The 22,566-nt window shown below is 35.6% G+C and overlaps 1 protein-coding gene across 2 annotated transcripts in view; it reads left to right on the forward strand.

Annotated features, from left to right (window-relative positions):
• Nucleotides 1-22,566, forward strand: part of RALGAPA1 (Ral GTPase activating protein catalytic subunit alpha 1) — a 220,947-nt gene that overhangs the window by 130,445 nt on the left and 67,936 nt on the right. For both annotated transcript variants that reach the window (XM_060143467.1, XM_060143474.1), the window contains exons 28-32: nt 2,564-2,672; nt 4,008-4,118; nt 10,231-10,299; nt 15,846-15,980; nt 16,949-17,132. In XM_060143467.1, coding sequence (XP_059999450.1) covers nt 2,564-2,672; nt 4,008-4,118; nt 10,231-10,299; nt 15,846-15,980; nt 16,949-17,132 — 608 coding nt within the window. The remainder of the gene's footprint in view (nt 1-2,563; nt 2,673-4,007; nt 4,119-10,230; nt 10,300-15,845; nt 15,981-16,948; nt 17,133-22,566) is intronic.

A 22,566-nucleotide genomic window follows, 5' to 3' on the forward strand; every position in this document is an offset into this window, starting at 1 on the left:
TACGAGGATATTCCTATAATATTGTTTCATTTAATCCTCATCACAATTCTAAGAAATTATTGGAATCATCATTATTCTTCCAATTTTGCTAGCAAGAAACTGATGGCTTAGAAAACTAACATTCATTAAGCCTTTTCTACGTGCCAGCCACTATTCTAAACACTTTATTACCTCACTTAATCTTTACAACAACTCTCAGAGAATTTAAGTAATATGCCCTATCACCCAGAAAATGTAGAGCCATGATTAAAACCCTGACAGTTTGTCTTCAGAGCCTTATTAGATGCATAAGTAATAAGTGGCAGAACCAGAATTGAACCTATAGCTTCTCATTCTACATCTTCTGCCTTTTTTTTTCTTTTGCGGTACGCGGGCCTCTCACTGCTGTGGCCTCTCCCGTTGCGGAGCACAGGCTCCGGACGTGCAGGCTCAGCGGCCATGGCTCACGGGCCTAGCCGCTCCGCAGCATGTGGGATCTTCCCAGACCGGGGCACGAACCCGTGTCCCCTGCATCGGCAGGCGGACTCTCAACCACTGTGCCACCAGGGACGCCCTGCATTTTTTTTTTTTTTTTCAAAAAAAAAAAACTTCATTGCCTCTCAGGTGAAAGAATATCAAAGCCTAAAACATAATTGACCAGATGTACACTTGGGAATCATTAACATGATAGCTCATTGACAGTATAGGAAAATCCCAGAAGTCGAACGTTAAACATTTTCTAAACTTGTTTGCCTATACTCTTCAGGAATGTAAGGCCTTAGAAGCTTATACCCCAGAATCTGACTAGTAGCAGAAAGTTGAGCCATACTGGGAATAATCTAGATTATTTTGACATCTTGAAGAATGTAGGAAGCTGTACACACACATGCACACACAAAAACTGATGTTAACCTTTAAAAAGCAAAAAACAAAAAACAAAAACTTAAGCATTTGTACTCCCAGTCTGTGCCTTTTACTGTGTCTTTAGTTAGCTGCATCTATGGAGAACTTTGCTTCACTTCAGAGTTTATTGTTATTTTAGGATTACAGCTCCTTCCACTGCTAAAGGTGTCACTTGGTTATTTAGATCTACAAATGTTACATAAGATTGATGGGTGGACAACAGTAGGGAAGAAAGGAAGCTGTAGACCTCACATAGAAGACTTTCTATAGTTTTGATAGTAAATTAGTAGCATTAACACTGATGGACTGAAAGAAGGGACTTAACTTCTGATCCATTATGTTCAGGAAGAAAAATATTTCTGCATTGAATTGTTCTGAAATTTAGCATTCTACTGAATTTAATTTAAGAATATCAGTATCAGGACATGCAAGATATATCAGGAAACTAGAAGGAGCTGACTTTCTTTTAATACTTAGAAACATTATATGCTTCATCAGAAGCTTATACTTGAACACACTAATAGAATTTTTACTGATTCTGATCATCAGATTACTTTCTTCAAGCTGAAACTCAGTTGAAGTAGGGAACTGAAGTTTCACAAGACATGAGGAAACAGAACAAAAAATCTCCAAGTTCTGTTTCTGTTGGAATTCCTTTATAAAGTGTATAAATTTTATTTGTGGTCCCAATTTGTTTTAAAAAGAATTTGTAGCTAGCTATGTTAAATGTAAAAGATATGAAAATAATATCTTACTGACTGCTGCTATCAGTCAATAAAATTACACTTTCCTTTTTTAAAAAAAAAAAAAAAATTATTTATTTATTTATTTTGGTCTGCATCCGGTCTTCGTTGCTGCCCGCAGGCTTTTTCTAGTTGTGGTGAACAGGGGCTACTGTTGGTTGCAGTGCATGGGCTTCTTACTGCACTGGCTTCTCTTGTTGCAGAGCATGGGCTCTAGGCGCTCGGGCATCAGTAGTTGTGGCACGTGGGTTCAGTAGTTGTGGCAGACGGGCTTAGTTGCTCCACGGTGTTTGGGATCTTCCCGGACCAGGGCTCGAACCTGCTCCCCCTGCATTGGCAGGTGGATTCTTAACCACTGTGCCACCAGGGAAGTCCCCACTCTTTCCTTTTTGAAAGCAGGTTGCATATTTGTCTGGGAAGCTTTATGACAATATCAATTTATCAATATGGGTTTGTTAGAAAGATCCTGTGTGTTATCCCCACCTATGATCTTGGTAATAAATTATAGTTGAAAATAAGGCTTAGAACAGGGAACTCTACTCAATATTCTGGAATAACCTATATGGGAAAAGAATCTGAAAAAGAATGGATGTATGTATATGTATAACTGAATCACTTTGTTATATACCCTGAAACACACAATATTGTAAATCAACTATACTCCCATATAAAATAAAAATTAAATTAAATTGAATAAAATAAGGCTTAGAGTTTGGGGGATGTGCTTTCCTCCACTTTATCTTCCTAAGTAACAAATTGATTAATTAACAGCAATAAATTGATTAATTAACAGAGTAACAAATTGATTAATTCACCTAAACAGTGCATGTTCACTCTGGGTTGGTTGGTTGTGGGTGTTTTGGTTGTGGTGGTGGTGTCATTTCACTTAAACGCTCATCCACTTTTATTTGTATCATTATTGGTTGCCTTTTCTGCAGGTGTGTAGCACTTTGCAGTTTAGGTATTTGGATTTGTGAAGAACTAGTCCATGAGTCTCATCATCCTCAAATTAAGGAAGCTCTGAATGTAATTTGTGTTTCCTTAAAGGTAAGTAAATAAATATTTAGTGGACTATATTAAGATAGTATAGAATGTATGATTATTTTTCTCTAAATGTTAATTATATATTGTGCCCTTACAGAATAATTAATTCATTATTACATTATTTCTTTGATTCCGACTTTTTCCTTAAGAATAGTTCTACTCTTGATTTTAGGATATCTTGGTGATGACCTGTTTTATCTCAACTTTTTATATATTTGGCTTTGTCCCTAAGATAAATATGGATGACTCCTAAAAAGGAAACCAGTCATTTAACAACATTTGTAAGGCTGTTTATCATTTCTTAATCAGTATTTTTGTAACCTACCCTTCGATCTTTATTACTTCCTGAATTCTTGAGCTATTCAGGTTTTGGCTTTATCATTCAAATTAAATGCCCTCTTTGTGACCAGAATAAGATTTGCTCAGAAATAATAACCCGATTATTTGGAGAGTCTGAATGAATAAATGGATATTTTTTATTTGTAAAAAGATGAGTGATATTATTTTTTGTCCTAAGACTTGTATTATAATATCTGTATAGAACTCTAAACACACAAAGTACAAATATTACTTATTTGACAGATATTTCTGAGTATATACTATGTTTGAGGTGCTTTGCTAGGCAGAGTAAGGAATACCAGAATGAAAAAGAAATATAAATACTAGATTGAAGAGATTAATAATATGATGGCTGAAAAAGATTAAAATAAGTAATAAAATATAAAAAGCTGAGAGACCCAAATGAGTGGTGCATATAAATTGCTGATTGAGTTCAGAGAAAGCAGAGGTCACTTTGACTTAGGTATCAGAGAAGACTGGAAAGAGGAAGTATGTGGTCAGGGCTTGAAGAGTGGGTGATTTGGTTATAGAAAGATAAGCATAAAAAGTTTGACTTTATACCATTGGGGAGTCATCTAAGATTTTTAAGCATAGAGAACGTCAGCATCAGAACAGTTCTTCAGAAGATAATATGGAAGTATTGAGTATAGTAAGTAGATTGCAGTGGGGAAAGATGGGATAACAAGATTAGCAGTTTAGAGGCCATTCCAGAAATCCAGGTAAGAGAAAATGGAATAAAACTTTAATGAGGACAGTCAAACATTACAAAGAAAAAATAAAGTTAATTATATCTTTGGAATGTGTTATGATTTGCTTATTTTGCAGGTGTATATTTATCTTCCTAATAATATTTTAATAAACACAAATATAGAATGACAAAAAAAAACATGTATACAATTTAAAATTTTTTAGCAGCTAATGCAGAGATGAATAATATCAGGAAGAAATTTTTTATAACAGTGCTTTTTTGTTTTTGTTTTTTTCTTATTATTATTACAGTTTACAAATAAAACAGTAGCCCATGTAGCTTGTAACATGCTTCACATGCTGGTTCATTATGTACCTAGACTTCAGATTTACCAGCCTGATTCTCCCTTGAAAATTATTCAAGTAAGTAATTTCTCATTTATTTCTTATTATGACTTGTTAAAGATCCTTAGATTTGGATACCTTGAGATTAAAATTATTTAATAGTTTTCTTTAAATTTTGCATAGCTAAATAATGGCCACTCAGGGTACTTTTTTTTTTTTTTTCTTTTTTTTTGCGGTACATGAGCCTCTCACTGTTGTGGAGCACAGGCTCCAGACGCACAGGCTCAGCAGCCGTGGCTCACGGGCCCAGCCGCTCCGTGGCATGTGGGATCTTCCCAGACCGGGGCACGAACCCGTGTTCCCTGCATCAGCAGGCGGACTCTCAACCACTGCGCCACCAGGGAAGCCCCAAGGTACTTTTTTGAGATATCAAAGTTCATGACAGTCCCTTTCTATATTATGTTAAGAGATTATGTGGTTGGTTTTAAATGCTACATGCAAATTTATCATTGCCATTGTCTTTTAATGTATATTAGGCTTCATTCCCTGTCTTAGGTTAGAAAACATACCATCCCTCCAGTTACCAAAATCAGGAGATTATTTTGATTCATTCCTTTCCTTTCCTCTTCAGCCAGTCATTTATGAAGTGGTTTATTTTTTTTTTTAATGTGTTCTGTGCTTCCTACAATACCTGACATTTTTCAGCCCTTAATTATTTCTTTCTTGAGATACTATAATAACCTTCTAAACTGGTTTCCTGGCTTCTGAGGTCATCCCCTCCAAGTCATCATTCACATTGACATGACTCTTATGTCACTTTCCTGAAGAACAAACAAACAAACAAAATCTCTGAGTGGTTTTCCTTTGTCTATAAAATAAGACCCAAACTCTTTAGCTGGGAATTAATTTGAGGCCTCCAGATGAGGACCCAGCCCATCTTTTCAGAATCATGTACTGATTCCTTTTATGAAATACCCTGTAGTCTGGACACCTCAGTCAGCTATTATCCCCTAAACATACCCCTCACTCTCTTCTTACCTAAAATGTTTTACTTTTCTCTACCCCACCCCCCATCTTTCAGTGATTGGTTTAAATACCATCTCCTCAAAAAATAAGAATCCTTACTTGTTCTCTCCAACCAGAATTTATCTTTCTTATCTTCATATTCTTATAACATTTTTAGGAAAGATAGTAATTAATATTTATTAAGCACCTACTACCATGTATCAGTCACTATACTAGTCACCTTTTCATATGTTACCTCATTTAATTCGTAAAAAGTCATTTGAGGTGGACTGTTATCCCTGCCTCCTCTCCTCCCTTTATTTAAGATGAGAGAACTGAGGAGATAGCAACTGTATAAAGTCATAAGGTAACAGGGTAGAAACAGGGTTCAAACCCAAGTCTGTAAAATTTCAAGTCCAGACTTTTCCCACTCAACCACGTCGCCAGGCCCTATTTTAGCACTAAATATACTTGTGTAAAAATTCTAAGCTTCTTGGGACTTCCCTGGTGGCGCAATGGATAAGATTCCATGTTCCCAATGCAGGGGGCCCAGGTTTGATCCCTGGTCAGGGAACGAGATCCCACATGGCGTGCTGCAACTAAGAGTTCACATGCCACAACTAAGGAGCCTGCGGGCTGCAACTAAGTAGCCCGCCTGCTACAACCAAAGAGCACACATGCCACAACTAAGGAGCCTGTGAGCCGCAACTAAGGAGCTTGCGTGCCACAACTAAGACCTGATGCAACCAAATAATAAATATTTTTTTTAAAAAATTCTGAGCTGCTTCTTTAAGACAATGGCATTTTTTTTCTTCATTATTTTCTATGCCTAGGATGACTTGCATGTAGAATCTCTTAGGTAAATAATCTGTTGAGTTGAATATAGTATTATGGTTAAGAGGTTGGGTTTGAAGGTTAGACCTGGTTTAACTAACCCCTGACTCTGCCATTTACTAACTTTGTAACTGTCAACAAATTACTCAGTCCTCTAAATTCTGGCTTTCTTTATCTTTACATTTGGGATAAAAATACCTACCTCACAGAGTTGCTCTGAAGACTAAATGAGAAAATATATGTAACACGCTGAGCACTTTTTGCCATAAAAGTGATGGGACATAAGTTTTAATAAATGTTGGCAGCAGCTACCATTGTTATCATGCAGGACATGATAACTGGATGTAAATGTGAATGTTCATATATATGTCTATTAGTATTAAAACATTTGAAATTTTAAAACTGTAAAATTTTACCCTTTAAGATTGATTATTCTGTTGAAAGTTAAGGTGTTCTTTAAGTAAGCATATTTTTTTTGTTCATTTGAAGGCCTCCAAATCCTTTCCCTTATTTTCTTCGTAGTTTATATATTATTAATACTTATCTAAGTAATTCTTAGGTGTGTAGAGTTTTTGCAGATTGCTTCACTGTACATTATAGTGGCCAGTGCCTACAGATAAATGGTTATACTTTACCTCTAATTGAATGAAGAAATGAAATTCTAAAATAGTAGAGCATTTCACTAATGGTTACCTACTTACATAGTTAGGAATAGAAGCCCAGTTCTATTACCAGTATTAAGTATTAATCTAATATACTAGATTCTATTAGTGTGTAAAGCCTTTTATGGTATAAATTATGTTTAGAGGAATTTTTCTACATGAAGCAATCATTTATAAAAATTTAATAGCATACAATAAAAATACAGTAAATTTGCTTGTATACATTTTTTTTTTTTTTTGCGTTACGCGGGCCTCTCACTGTGTGGCCTCTCCCGTTGCGGAGCACAGGCTCCAGACGCGCAGGCTTAGCAGCCATGGCCCACGGGCCCAGCCGCTCCGCGGCATGTGGGATACTCCTGGACCGGTGCACGAACCCGTGTCCCCTGCATCGGCAGGCGGACTCCCAACCACTGCACCCCCAGGGAAGCCCACCTCTATACATTTTTAACATGCACATTAAAAAATTGAATGAGGGCTTCCCTGGTGGCACAGTGGTTGAGAACCTGCCTGCCAGTGCAGGGGACACGGGTTCGAGCCCTGGTCCGGGAGGATCCCACATGCCGCGGAGCAACTAGGCCCGTGAGTCACAACTACTGAGCCTGCACGTCTGGAGCCTGTGCTCCGCAACAAGAGAGGCCGCAATAGTGAGAGACCCGTGCACCGCGATGAAGAGGGGCCCCCGCTTGCCACAACGAGAGAAAGCCCTCACACAGAAACGAAGACCCAACACAGCAAAAGTAAATTAATTAATTAATAAACTCCTACCCCCAACATATTCTTAAAAAAAAAAATTGAATGAGATCAAGAAATTTCCAGGGTAAATGATAACACTATAAGAATGTTTTGCTTTCTTTTAATAAGGTCTTTTATTTCATATTCTCTGTATCAATTTTATTCATATTCTGTTCAGTGTATAATATATGTTAATTTAAAAAGCCAAATTATAAAATCTTTCTTTAAAAAAAAGGCGTATATTTACAAGTATATATACCAAAATATCTGGGAAGATGAGAGTAAATTTCTTTATTTTCCCCCCAAGTTTATTGGGGAATAATTGATAAATATAATTGTATTATATTAAAGTATATAACATAATGATTTGATATTGTAGAAGGGTTACCAAGATCAAGATAATTAACATATCCATTACCTCACATTGTTAACATTTTTTTATGGTGAGAATGCTTAAGGTCTACTCTTAGCAACTTTAAGATATTCAGTTCTGTACAATTAACTGTAGTTACTGTACTATACATTAAATCCTCAGAACTTATTTTTATAACTGAAAATTTGTACCCTTTGACCTACATCTCAGTTCACTAGACCCCAGACCCTGGCAACCACTATTCTGTTTCTATAAAATCAGCTTTTTTTACTTTTCCACATATAAGTGATACCATACAATATTTGTCTTTGTCTGGCTTATTTCACTTAGTGTAATGCACTCCAGTTTCTTTCATGTTGTCATAAATGGCAGGATTTTCTTCTTTCCTATGGCTTGAATAATATTCCATTGTGTATATATGTATACCACAATTTCTTTATCCGTTCATCTGTCGAAAGGCATGAGGGCTGTTCCATATCTTGGCTATTGTGAGTAATACTGCAGTGAGCATGGGTGTGCAGGTATCTCTTTGAGACACTGATTTCATTTCCTTCTGATATATACTCAGGAGTGGTATTATATGGTAGTTCTATTTTTAATTTTTTGAGGAACCTTCATACTGTTTTGCATAATGGCTGTATCAGTTTACATTCCCACCAATAGTGTATAAGGGTTCCCTTTTTTCCACATCCTCACCAACATCTGTTCTCTCTTGTTTTTTTTACAAATAGCCATCCTAACAAAGGTGAGGTGATATTTCATTGTGGTTTTGATTTGCATTTTCCTGATACTACCGATGTTGAATACCTTTTCATGTTCCTGTTGGCCACTTGTATGTCTTTGGAAAAATGTCTATTCAGATCCTTTGCCCATTTATAAATTTAGTTAGTTTTGCTATTGGGGGTATAAGTTCCTTGTATATTTTGGATATTAATGCCTTATCAGATATATGGTTTGCAAATATTTTTTTTCCATTCTGTAAGTTGTGTTTTCACTTTATTGATGGTTTCATTTGCTGTGCAGAAGCTTTTAGTTTATGTAGTGCCACTTGTTTATTTTTTTGTTTTTGCTTCTGCTTTAGGTATGATTTCCAAAAAAATCATTACCAAGACCCATGTTAAGGAGCCTTTTCCTATGTTTTCTTCTAGGAGTTTTATGGTTTCAGGTCTTTATATTAAGCCTTTGATCCATTTCAAGTTAATTGTTGTGAGTGGTATAAAATTGGGGTCCAGTTTCATTCTTTTGCACATGGATATCCAGTTTTCTTAACGCCGTGTGTGTGTTCTTGGACCCTTGTCAAAGATTAGTTGACTGTATGTGGGGGTTTATGTCTAGGCTTTATTCTAATGCACAGATCTGTATGCCTGTTTTTATGTCAGTACCTTACTGTCAGTACCATATTTTGATTACTGTAGCTTTATAATAAAGCTTGAAATCAGGAAGTGTGACGCCTCCAGCTTTGTTCTTCTTTCTCAAGATTGCTTTGGCTCTTTGGGTTTTTTTGTGGTTCCATTCAAATTTTAAGATAGTTTTTTTCTATTTCTGAGAAAAACACCACTGGAATTTTGCATTCAGTTGCACTGAATCTGTAGACCACTGTGGTAGTGTGAACAATTGAACGATATTAATTCTTCCCCATCTATGACATGGAATATCTTTCTATTTGTGTCTTCAGCTACATTCACTAGTGTTTTCTAGTTTTCTAGCATATAAGTCTTCCACCTCCTTGGTTAAATTTATTCCTAAGTATATTATTGATTTTGATGCTGTTGTAAATGGGATAGCTTTCTTAATTTCTCTTTGTGATAGTTTATTGTTGGCGTATAGAAATGCAGCTGATTTTTGTATGTTGATTTTGCATCCTGCAACTTTAGTGAATTCATTTATGAGTTCTAACGGGTTTTTTTTTGGTGGAATTTTAGGATTTTCTATATATAAGATCATGTCATGTACAAACAGAAATAATTTTACTTCTTCCTTTCAGACTTGGATGCCTTTTATTTCTTTTTCTTGCCTAATTGCTGTGGTAGGACATCCAGTACTGTGTTGAATAGAAATGGCAGTTGTGAGCATCCTTATCTTGTTCCTGACTTTAGAGGAAAGGATATTAACTTTTTACCTTTTGAGTATGGTGTTAGCTTTGGGCTTGTCATATATGGTGTTTATTATGTTGAGATACATCCCTTCTATACCTAATTGGTTGAGCAAAGTAGATGTCTTGAGTGATAAATTACAGGTGGTTTTTATAAATCTTTTTGCTTATCTATGTCTTCTCATTTTTCTATCAGAACATATATTATTTGTATGTTTATACATATTGATTCATGACTTGAATTTGTAAGAAATCCATTTATAGTTAACAGAGCATATGTAACTTTGGTTCTGTACATTGGGATTGTAAATGATTGATAGTTAAGTGTACTTGAAAAGCTGACCTATTAAAAATTACTTTGAAGTAACAATGTTAATATATTTTGGATAAACTTTCAGCAGTAGATTTTGTATCACTTTAGCATTATTGTTTAAGTTTTAGGATGCACCATTAGTTTGACATATTTTGAGCTATTTTCTTTATTTCCTACAGATTCTAATAGCCACTATTACCCATCTTTTGCCAAGTACAGAAGCTTCATCTTATGAAATGGACAAGAGGGTAATTTAAATTTTTTAATATTTAATATGTGGTTACCTAGTAAGATACTTATATTTTAAAACTGTGAAGGTATATCTATTTACATGGGAGACATTAATTAATCTTGTGTTTAAAATAATTGGAAATATAGCTTTCCATTATTTAAGTGTAACTAAATCACATTTTAGTTTATATCTCAAGTTAATCATGGTCATCTGATAAAGTCTTTGAATTTTAGGGTTGTAAGGAACCTGGGAGGATATTCTGTCCATTTATAATTTTTTTACTTGTTATGGTCTTGTTTATGCCTGAAAATAACTGAGAATAGGTCCAGAAACATAATTACAGCTGCAGAGTTCTGTAAATAATGGGCAGAACATATGTAATAAAACATACTTGATATTTCAACACAATATGATTAAGAAGTGGTAACACTGAGATTTCTTGTTGGTATTGTCAACACATGAGTTCTATTAAACTGTGGGAGTATATGAGATCACTTAAGGTGAAGCTGTAGAGTAAGAAGGGTTAGCAAAGTATAACACCTTGAAGATAGCAGTTAAAGAACAGGCAGAGAGGGGGGTCACCAACGTAGTGACATAGAAGGCTGCTGAATTTTCTTCCTCGCTTGGACCCATGGAAGATACAGCTACACATGGAGCAATTCCCTCTGAGAGAAATCCAGAAACTAGTCAAGTGACCTCTACACATCAAGTGACTAAGAAAATACCCACATCAAAAATAGGTAGGAAAGGCTGTAACACACTCTTGCCATAAACCCCACCCTAGCAGAGCTCCATACAGTCAGGAGGAAGCCCCCAATTTCCACCTTCTCTCTGAGGAGAGAAGGGTTTAGCCCATACGTCTAGCACCCCACCTTTTAAGCCTGCCACCCAAGGACAGGTCCCCAAATCACCTGGCTCTGAAAGCCAAAGGGCTTGCGTTCACAGCTCCCATAGAACTATATGAAACAAAGAAGCAGCTGTTAACAGGCACGTTGCTGTTTATATTCCGTTTTAGAGATTTTTTCCTCCATCCCTGTTGTTTTTATTTATTTATTTGTCTGTGGTTTATCCATCCTTTCTTTATTTTGTACAGATGAGCAGATACATCTGTATTTTCTTTTTTCTTCCTGTTTGTTACACAAAAGTATAATAGTCTTAGATATTCATTGGTACTTTCGGTTTTTCACTTGACAGTATATTCTGGAAATTCACAATAAATAAATTCACAGAGGGCTTCCGTGTTCTTTTTTGCAGCTGTATAGTACTAGTACTCCATTGAGGGAGTGCACCATAATTTATAAATTTCATAATTTATTCAAGTCATTTTTCTATGTATGGACATAGAGATTATTTTCAGAATTTTGCAGTTACAAGCAATGCTGCAGTGACTAACTTTATGTCTGTATATTTTTACATTGTTGGAATGTGTCTTCAGGGTGTATTCCTAGAAGTGGAATTGCTGGGTCAAAAGGTAAACAGATATTGTAATTATGTTAAATATTGGCATTCCTACAAGCATATACTATGAGAGTATGTTTCCCCAGAGCCTAACCACAGAGTATGACATATTTTTAAATTTTTGCCCGTTTGATAGGGGAACAATAGTATTTCAGTGTAGTGTTCATTTACCTTTCTCTTTTTATAAGTGAAGTTGAATATCTTCTCATATTTATTAATGGCCTAATTTTTTACTTTATTTTTGTGAATTGTCCATTCATATGTTTTTATATTTTCAGTCAGATTTTGGTATTTTTCCCTCAGATGTTTACATATTAGGGAGTTTTTTATGTAAGTCAATTTAGCAATCTTTTACTTCATTAGGTATCTAGATTTTGAGCCACAGGTAGAAAACCTTTTCACGTTTTCTTCTAGTACTTATACAGCTTCATTGTTTACACTTTTACCCCTCATCCATTTGAAGTTTATTTTCTGTCTTTTGAGATAGGGATCTAATTTTTGTTGTTTTCCTAAATGGATAACCAGATTTCTGAGTTCCCTTTATTAAAAAGTTCCTCTTTGCCTCTTAATGAATAATCAAGTTCCATAATTACTTGGGTCTGTTTCTTAACATTCTATACTAGCAGTTTTCAAACTCTTTTGGTGACAAAATCATTTTACTATTGATAAACATTTTTGAAGATCTCAACTTTTGTTAATGTGGATTATATTTTGTCTTCTTGACCTGTCTTGTACTGAGAGTGGTGTGTTAAAGTCTTCTATTAATATTTCTATATTTCCTTGCATCTACTATGGTTTTTCCTTTGTAGTCGCTGTTATTTTATACATAGATATCCATAACTGTTTTATCTTCATTTTGAATTATAGCTTTAACATTAATGCTTTTTGGTTTGAATTCTAATTTGCCTGGTGTACCTTTTTCCATCTCTTTAGTTTTAGCCTTTCTGAATCTTTTTGTTTAACTATATCTCTTGAATACAACACATACTTGCATCTTGCTTTGTGAGCCAAATTGAAAATCTTTTTATTTTATTAGGCAAGTTAAACCCATTTTTATGATATATAGTATTTTTTATCTTACCTCTGTCATTCTATTTTATGATTATTATGCATATTATATTTTCTGTTTCTTTCTCTGCATGATGTATTTCCTTTGTTCTTCTTAAAATTCTTTTGGTATTCAGGAAATTTTGTACTTTTTTCTTGTAGTTACCTTTATATGTATACTTTTTTTAATGCCTTTGTTCCCTTGCTTTCTTAACCTTTTATACTATATGGTTTGTGATTATTTAGTGGTATCCTTTATCTCCCATATGTTGCCTATATGTTAATAAGTGAGCTTATGTTACTTTTCTTCTCTCTCTTTACCTTTATTTTTAGTTCCTTTATGTCTGCACGTAACATTTAGCATATGTCATATAACAAATGATTCTTCTACACTCATCTCTACATTTTTAAAAAATCTTAGATCCATAACTAAATATATCAGATACTCACTGTTAGACGTTTTACTGAAGTTCCTCAGTCAACTTCTTGGTTAAATGAAGTTCATCTTTATTCTTCAAGATGGGCTCATGAATGCAGAATTCCCTAAGCTCTTGCATATATAAATTTTTTTCTGTAACAACAAGATACTTGAAAAGTAGCTACTTTTCAAGTAGATACTTGAAAAGAATCCTTGGTTCACACTTATTTTCCTTGAGGTTTTTATTTTTTTTAATGTTGCCTTGCTTGTATACTGTTTTTGAGAAATCTGATGCCATTTTTATTCTCTTGTCCTTGTAAGTTATTTCATGTTTTTTCCTGGAGGCTCTAAGGAGATACACACACACACACACACACACACACACACACACACACACATATTTTTTTTTTTAGGTCTTACTTTTCAAGTTTTACCAGGATATGTATTAGAGTTGATTATTGCAGGTCAGTTTGTCCTGGATCTGGTAGGCCTTGTCAATATGTAGATTTTGGGGACTCCACATTTAAGTGAATAGGATATTCTTTTTCTGTCTTCCATTCCAGTCATTTCTCTGTGATATTTTTTACCTTTTTCTTTGTCTCACTTTTGTTCTCTTTATTCAATACCCCTTATTAAATTTTCTTTTTATTTTTTTAACTTATTCTTCCTTAGGCATCTTATAACTTGGGCTTCATTTCTAATATCATTTTATCCTTTTTTAGTTTTCTTTCCTGACTTGAATCAATTCTTCCCTTTTTGGTCTATTTCTTCTTAGTTTTTTAAATTCCTGATTTAAGATGGGATTTGCGTTGTCCCCTATACCTAAATGCTTATTTGACAATATTTAATTTAGATTAGAAGGTTGTGTTATAGTTTTCTTCTGCTTCATTATTGGCTTTGGTGGGCAGGAATTTTCATCAGCTGAATTGCTTAAGATTCTCATTTCCTGTTTTCTTTTTATAGTAGTTTTTTATAGATGAAGACTGTCTGCATTTCTGTGGACAAGGTTGGTGGCTTGGGGTGGTTTATAAGATTCCTATTTCAAGAGCTCCCTCTTCTGGCAGTTTAACAAAGTATAGTGTTTTCATTGGATGACACTAAGGTGGGAGAGGAATTACAGAACCATCAGTTTTAAAAAAATTGTAAAAATCTTGCAAGGTCTTAAATTTCTCTTTTCATTTTTCTTTTCACATTATGTTTTCCACAAGGTGTCTCTCCATTCCCTTTTAACATTTTTCTCCCCCAAAGTATTACTTTTCCTGCAGTACTTTTAAATACTTTCCTTCTACTCAGTACCCTATCTACCAGTACATGTTTTTCATTATTCTCACACTTAGGGTAGACCTTTTTTGGGGGGCTTGGTTTTTTGGTTTGTACCTGGTTTCCTTCTCTCTTTTACAGCTTACCCAAACTACCCTCACTCTTCATGAGAGCTTGCAGTGGGAGAATGGGTAAAAGCTTGTTGGATTTGCTGTGTGTATTTTCTACTCACAGATAATTGAATTTTGAATGTTCTGTTTTCTGGTTATACTGAGGATGTGGGTTTTGTGATATTTTATTGGTTCTTTTTGTTCTTTATTGTTCTTTTGGAGGGTGTGTTGTGAGATTTAGGCCAGCATTACTCTTTGAGTTGGAGAGTTGGTCTTTGATTCTAAAGATCAGTGTATCTCTTATTGCTACTTGATTGACACTTTTATGGTACTAATTGTGATTCTTTATTCAATAAAATGGACCACATAGATACTGCTATTTTACTCTACATTTTAGATAATGGTGTTTTGTTTATAACATCCATCAGTTTAAACGTGTCCAGTAGAAAAATTCATTTAATGTAATTAGTAAGAGTATCAGAAAGTGGTTAAGATAGTCTTTCTGGCAGGTTGCTCAGTGAGGTGTTAAATTAGAAAAGAAATGTGGAAATGATTGTAATACATATGAACTAAACCCTTTCATTTGTATTCCATTTCTTGTGCATTACGTAAGAATAGCTAATTGATGTCTGTTGTCTTTTAAGCTCAGTGTTTTTATGTTTGTTTAAAAATAATTTGGGGACTTTCCTGGTGCCGCAGTGGTTAAGAATCCGCCTACCAATGCAGGGGACACGGGTTCAATCACTGGTCTGGGAAGATCCCACGTGCCATGGAGCAACTAAGCCCATGTGCCACAACTACTGAGCCTGTGCTCTAGAGCCCGCGAGTCACAACTACTGAAGCCCACGCACCTAGAGCCCGAGTTCCACAACAAGAGAAGCCACTGCAATGAGAAGCCCACGTACCACAACGAAGAGTAGCCCCCGCTCGCCGCAACTAGAGAAAGCCTGTGTGCAGCAATGAAGACCCAACGCAGCCAAAAATTAATTAATTAATTAAAAATAATAATAATTTTAATGTTCCTGTTTTTATTATGCTTAAGGTTTCATTGTGCTTGCTTGCCCTAAAATATAAGGGAGAAACCCACAGTAATGTTCATATACATCTTAAAATCATTTAGGTCTAGGTAAATATTAATGGTGGAACTTAGTTGATAGTTCCTGAAATACATTTTGGAAAACAAAAGATAAGTTGGTGAATTTCTGTTAAATTTTTAACTCTTATTTTATGAGTTTACAATAATAATGATCTTTTTTGTTGTTGTTTCAGTTGGTGGTATCCTTACTTCTGTGCCTTCTGGACTGGATCATGGCCTTACCTCTAAAGACACTGCTCCAACCAGTCCATGCAACAGGAGCAGAAAATGATAAAATAGAAAAATCTGTCCTCAACTGTATTTATAAGGTAAACTTCTTTGCTTTATTATTTATTTGGTAACCAAGGGTTTTTAAAACCTAAAGAAACAACATTTCTTAGTATTACATTTTCATTGTTTTATAGCTAGGTATTTATTTTTAATAAATTTATTTTTGGGTGCATTGGGTCTTCCTTGCTGTGCTTGGGCGTTCTCTAGTTACGGCAAGCGGGGGCTACTCTTAGCTGCAGTGCGTGGACTTCTCATTGTGGTGGCTTCTCTTGTTGCAGAGCATGGGCTCTAGGCGCACGGGCTTCAGTAGTTGTGGCACATGGGCTCAGTATTTGTGGCTTGCGGGCTCTAGAGTGCAGGCTCAGTAGTTGTGGCTCACGGGCTTAGTTGCTCCGTGGCATGTGGGATCTTCCCGGACCAGGGGTCGAACCCGTGTCCCCTGCATTGGCAGGCGGATTCTTTTTTTTATTATTATTATTTTTTATTTACTTTTTTTGCGGTACACGGGCTTCTCACTGTTGTGGCCTCTCCCGTTGCGGAGCACAGGCTCCGGATGCGCAGGCTCAGTGGCCATGGCTTATGGGCCCACCCGCTCCGCGGCATGCGGGATCTTCCCGGACCGGAGCACTAACCCGTGTCCCCTGCATCGGCAGGCGGACTCTCAACCACTGCGCCACCAGGGAAACTCTGAGCTAGGTGTTTTCTAAGAACATAGATTTATCTTATGGTACCTAGGGATAATTAAAAAGTACTTCCTACAAGACACTGTTGTTTCATTGCAAAATTTTGAAAGAAGTCTTTGTTGAATATGAGAATCATTAGTTAAATTTTGCTCATTCTTCTTTTTTAGATTAAATTTTACCTTGATTGAAGAGCTAAGTGTTTAAATATTTAAAATTTTTGTCAAGTACTTGTATTAACAGTTGACTTGTTTTCTCCTTTTTCTTTATGTATTTATTTTCACTTAAAAGGAAAACTTGGTATGTTTTTTCCCCTGTATTTTCAGGTATTACATGGGTGTGTTTATGGATCTCAGTGTTTTAGCAATCCAAGGTATTTTCCATTAAGCCTCTCTGATTTGGCATCTGTAGATTATGATCCTTTTATGCATTTGGAAAGCCTAAAAGAGCCTGAACCTCTGCACTCTCCTGATTCGGAACGATCTTCTAAACTCCAGCCAGTAACAGAAGGTAAAATGAATTCTCTTCAGGACAGTATTGTTGCTTGGGTTCTCCTAAGGTATGATTTGAGGCCTGGGTAGAAATACTGGAGGATAATACATCTTACTTGGTAATTGTTTACCTTGACATGTACGTTATAGCTAAGTTCATTTTTAGTTTAAGAAACAACTTCAGATACACAATTCCTAAGATTATATGTGATGACATTCCCTTTATACTTCTGAGTTATTCTGATAAGTTTTTTAACCACATTGTTTTTACATTCAGAGAGTTTACTCTCTGATAAAAGGGAAAGATGTAAACAAGTAACCTTATGATATGAGTACATATTAAAACAAAAGTACATTCAAGATACAGGGGTAGCCCAGAGGAACCCAGCAATTACTGAAGGGTTTTAAGGAGGTGATATACATCAGGGGTCCCCAACCCCCAGGCCACGGACTGGTACTGGTCTGCGGCCTGTTAGGAACTGGGCCGCAGAGCAGGAGGTGAGCAGCGGGCAAGCACGTGAAGCTTCATCTGCCGCTCCCCATTGCTCCCATTACCGCCTGAACCATCCCTCCACACCCCACCCCCCATCCGCGGGAAAGTTCTTTCACGAAACTGGTCCCTGGTGCCAGAAATGTTGGGGCCCACTGATATACATGATAAAATTAGTATTAAGAGCACTTTGATAGTAGTATTTTACAGGCGTCAGCAAACTATGGCCCATGCCTGCCACCTGTTTCTATAAAGAAAGTTTTATTGAGACACATGCATGCTCTTCATTTGTGTGTCATTATGGCTGCTTTTGTGTAGTAATAGTAGTGTTGAGTAGTTGGGACAGAGATAGCATGGCCCATAAAGCTGAAGATAATTTACTCTCTGTCCCCTTGCAGAAAAAGTGTGCTGATCTCTAGTACGTTAGATTGATTTTAGGGTGGTTAACTCAGAATCAGAGAGACCAATCATGATGCTGTTGCAATAGGCCAAGCAAGAGTTGCTAAAGGGTTAAATTGGTTATATTTTCCCTAAACTAGACTAAGAATATGAGAAAGTTTAAAGGATTAGGAGAGAAAATCAGGAGGGCAGTATTGGAAATGGTTTTTTAGAGTGCCTGTTGGATATTCATATGAAGAGATCTAGATCTAGTACAATTGATTGTACATGCAGATCTAGGTCTTAGCAGAGGGGTCTTTGTTAGGAATATGTATTTACATGGGTGTGTGTATTCTGAGAAGAAAAAGTTGGAAAGGAAGGAAAACCAGGAGAGAGTAGAGTAGTTTCTCAGAAACAAAGAGAAGAGAAAGATTTTTTTAAAGACTGGCCAATGGTATTAAATGATAGAGATATCCAGTACAAAAAGACTGACAAATATATCTACTTTAGTTTCAGCAGAAAAGTAGGAGACAGAAGGGGATGGCTGTGGGTTGAAGAGCAAGCAGAAGTTAAGGAAGTAGAGCCATCTGTCAAAAGTGCTCTTTAAAAAAGCTTGACTTTTTTATTTTAAAAAAGCAAAGAAAAATGATAAAACAATAGATACGTTAAAAGATTATTCAGGATTAAAGGAGTTCTAAAGACAGTTAAACTCAATGATGAGCTGAGAAGGAAGTTAGTAAGGGGATCATTAATAGAGTGAAGTTCCTGAGAGGTGAGCTGGAAAGATTAGGTGTTAATATTAGCCCTTCCTCTGCGACCAGAAAGAAGAAGGTGGAAGTAAATTAAGGGGACTGACAGAAGTTACTGAGGGCCCAGTAGAAAATGGAAACTGCAAAATTTTGGTTGCACCAGTCAACATTCAGTAAGGTGGATCTGGCAGATATACAAGGGAACAATGGCTTTCAGAATGCTGATATATGGTTTAGTTATAGAATCTAAGGTTGGTAAGGATTGAACTGATGCTAGGAAATGGGTAATAAGCTGGAAGAAAGTAGAGGTGATGCAGAAAGTAGATGTGGTTGTTAATAACAAATTAGAACAGTGATTCTCAGCCTTGGCTGCATATTACAATACTGATGTCTGGTCCCGTCCGTAGAGATTTTGATATATTGATCTGGGATTGCTGGGATTTTTAAAACCTTGCAGGTGATTAATATGCAGCCAAGGTTGAGAACCACAGAGCATATCAGTATGTTAGGACAGTGGTTTATTAAATGAGTTTTTAAGCAGTGGAACCTCTTCAAATAAATTTCACAAGGAAGTCCACTTCGTAAAACTTTTTAAAGTAGAGCTGCAGCAGGGATTGTGCTGACTTCTCTCCCATTCATCTGCAACAGCCCTCTCGCAGGCTCTACAAAACAAAATTGGGAAATCACTAGACTAGGAGGTTGTGGTCAAAGAGTAAACTATCAAGGAAGAGTTTGATTTTTAAAGGCAGAATAGTTATAAATGATTAAAACATTTAGGATGTGGCCGTGGTAATGGATTGATGACATAGAATGCAAGTGAAGATATAAAGTTACACATCAAGGAAACAGGGCTAGGGTTTTGGGTTGATCACAAATAGCTGATAATTTGTCTAGAACACATATATACAAGTGAAATAGGAATATAGGAAAAATAATTCAGACAATAATTGATACAGGTGACGTAATTATTTCTTTAGATTTGGCATAGTACAATACAGTGTTTTTTTTACTTAAGGACAAAGTTATATGAAAATATTCTTTGCTTTTTGCATTTTTAAAGGTGTAAAATGATAAAGTTTGATTCAGGGCAGGATAGTGTATTTCTTAAACAGTGAAATAAATAGTTTACTTATGTAAAGGGAAGTTTTAATGTATTTCATGCAAATTTACTGTGCCATTAACAGTCACTGTAAAAGACAGAAAGGTGTAAAGGTTTTAAACAGATGAGCTTTATATTGATACCAAATACTCTGTAGGGTGCTATTCTCTAAATGTATTTAAAGTTGTTCCCTTTGGACTTTCTTAAAGGTATTAAGGACCAGATAAATGCAGAACCTTTTAGGAACAGCTGTGAGCTAGCAGCAGGTGATTCTGTGGTCTGTAGTGACTACATGCTGTGGGTTTTTTTTAATGTGGCAGAAATGGCTAATCATTGTGCCCTTGTCTAAGGCATGCTTCATCATCTTCAAGTACTTTTTTGGCCAAAGATTTCTAAACATAGAGTGTCCCTAATAAGCTCAGTATTGGATTGAACAAGTCTGATTTGAGAATTATTGGCAGGAGTAGCTGTAATTATTAAATTTACTGAAGAATAAAGCAAGGTAGTGAAGTTGGCTTTTTGTCAAATGGCAGTAGTCTTATTAGCAAAAAGTCATCATTTGCAGGGTCAGAGTGAAAGGAGGCTCCAAAGAATTCATTCTGTCTTAATTATAGTTTCACCTATACATATTATGCAAAGCTCATATTTAAAGCATTTGCCAAAATTAACTTCCTCTGCATGTTCTATTACAGTGCAGTGAATTGCAGCAGCTTTTTATGTCTTGCTGCTTTTGTATGCCATAATAATCAGTAATTACGGGTTTGCTGCAAATGCTGTAGGGTTTGTTTAATCTGACAATATGAAAAGACAACCTTGAATAGACTTTTTTAAATGAATGCTAGTTACACAAAGCCTTAGAAGCATCGATATCTTCATTTTGCATTTTCTCACAAGGCTGGTTATTTTAGAATTTCATTTTGAATTTCTACATTAGAGAATTTCATATGTTTTCTTTATATCTAAGATATATAGAAGAAAGATGTGTATGTTCTGTAGCTTACGATTCAAAAATAAATCCAAATAAACCTAACTGCCAAATTAACAAGTTGAGAGGTTTCTATCCCTTTATATAAATATATATATATATATCTCCTGAATTTGGAGAAGCAGCTTAGGAAAGAAAATGCTTCTACCTACTTCTGAAATCTTAATTTATTTTTTAAGTGTAATCAGTGAATTTCTGTGAACCCTCAAGTGCAAAATGAGAAGTATTGGCTAGATTATCTGCAAGGCCTCTTACAGTGTGAACACTCATTAAAATCTAAGTTATAATTAGAGAAGCAAAAGCAGGCACTAGATTCAAATCACCCCTCTGTTTCTCATCATTCAGTGGCATATCTTTTTACTTTACCATAATAGGTCTTGAAAATGTAGGATTGAATTAAGGTTAATCATTTAGTGTTGTTATCTAGTGTTGAATAGCTCATTTTCAGAGCTAGCCATACTATCATCAAACAACAGCTCAATGTAATTGGAACCTTTTAAGTAAACTGAAAATGTTTATATATACATGTATGTAAAATAAAACTTGATTATGGAAGATTAAAAGTTTGACACTCAGTAACATTTCAAAATCAACCAAAGTCCACAGAAAACTGTTCTTTTTTAGAGTTGGAATAATGGAGAAGATGTTATTGGTATTAATGGCATAGCAGCTGATTTGTTGCTGACTCTTTGCCTGTACCCAGTGGTGTCGGTTCTGAATCTTGAGGGCTACAACCTCGAAAATATAACATTGTTCTTCTTTCTTGCCTCTTTTTAAGTAATCATATCAGCAGTGCACAACCTAGTTCCCTTATAAACTTTCTAAAGTTGAGTTTATTGAGGTATAATTTACATGAAATAAAATTCATCTTCCTTTGATGTGAGAATTTTACTATATATTGATTGTGTTGGTGGTTATACAATTCTATATAGTTACTGAAATTCATCACAAAGTACACTCGAAATTAAGGAATTTATTTTATGTAGGTAATACTTTGATCATCAGGACATTTTCAAATCTATATTTATTCTGGTAGCTAGGCCATAGTATTCCCAAATGATTAACTTTCAGAATATAACAATGCTCAGACAATATCACTGTGGTAGAACAATACAGAGACATGATTATTCTGTAACCTTGTATATAAGACAGACAAGAACACTATCAACACACACAAACACACAACTGAACGCCCTCTTCTAACATGAATGATTAGTACGTCTTTACTAATGACAACTCTCCTCCCACCTCCTAGATGAAAAGTATCAAGTTAACCCAGTTGTCCCCACTTCCTGACACCACTCATGACATAAGTGGCTTCCACATCAACCCTCTATAGAATCACACTGGCAGTCTTTGGCTAGTGGGCTTGGACAAGTTATTGTCTATCTGCACTTCCTCCTTTCTCCCTTTACTCTCTTTCTGTATTCTTTGTCTTCCTTCCACCCTCCCCTCCTTTTTCTCCTCCTTCAGGTCGTGACATTAGGCACCTTGCCTCTTCAGGCCTCTTACTACTATATTCTTTGAGCTTTCTCTTTTTACCATTTCCTATGTTTGTTTGTTTTTAAGTTACTCATATAGATATGCTCCTGATCTCTTTAATGCCTTAGAAAAATAAGCAGGCCATAAAATATTTTTTCCTTTAAAATAAAGTTTCCTTGGCATATGCTGGCTACACTGACTCACTATTTAAATTGATCCTGACTCCTAAAGTTTAGTGAAAGATCACTTTTTTCTGACACTTTTACATCA

Source organism: Lagenorhynchus albirostris, chromosome 1 (genome assembly GCF_949774975.1).
Source record: "Lagenorhynchus albirostris chromosome 1, mLagAlb1.1, whole genome shotgun sequence".
Classification (NCBI taxonomy): domain Eukaryota; kingdom Metazoa; phylum Chordata; class Mammalia; order Artiodactyla; family Delphinidae; genus Lagenorhynchus; species Lagenorhynchus albirostris.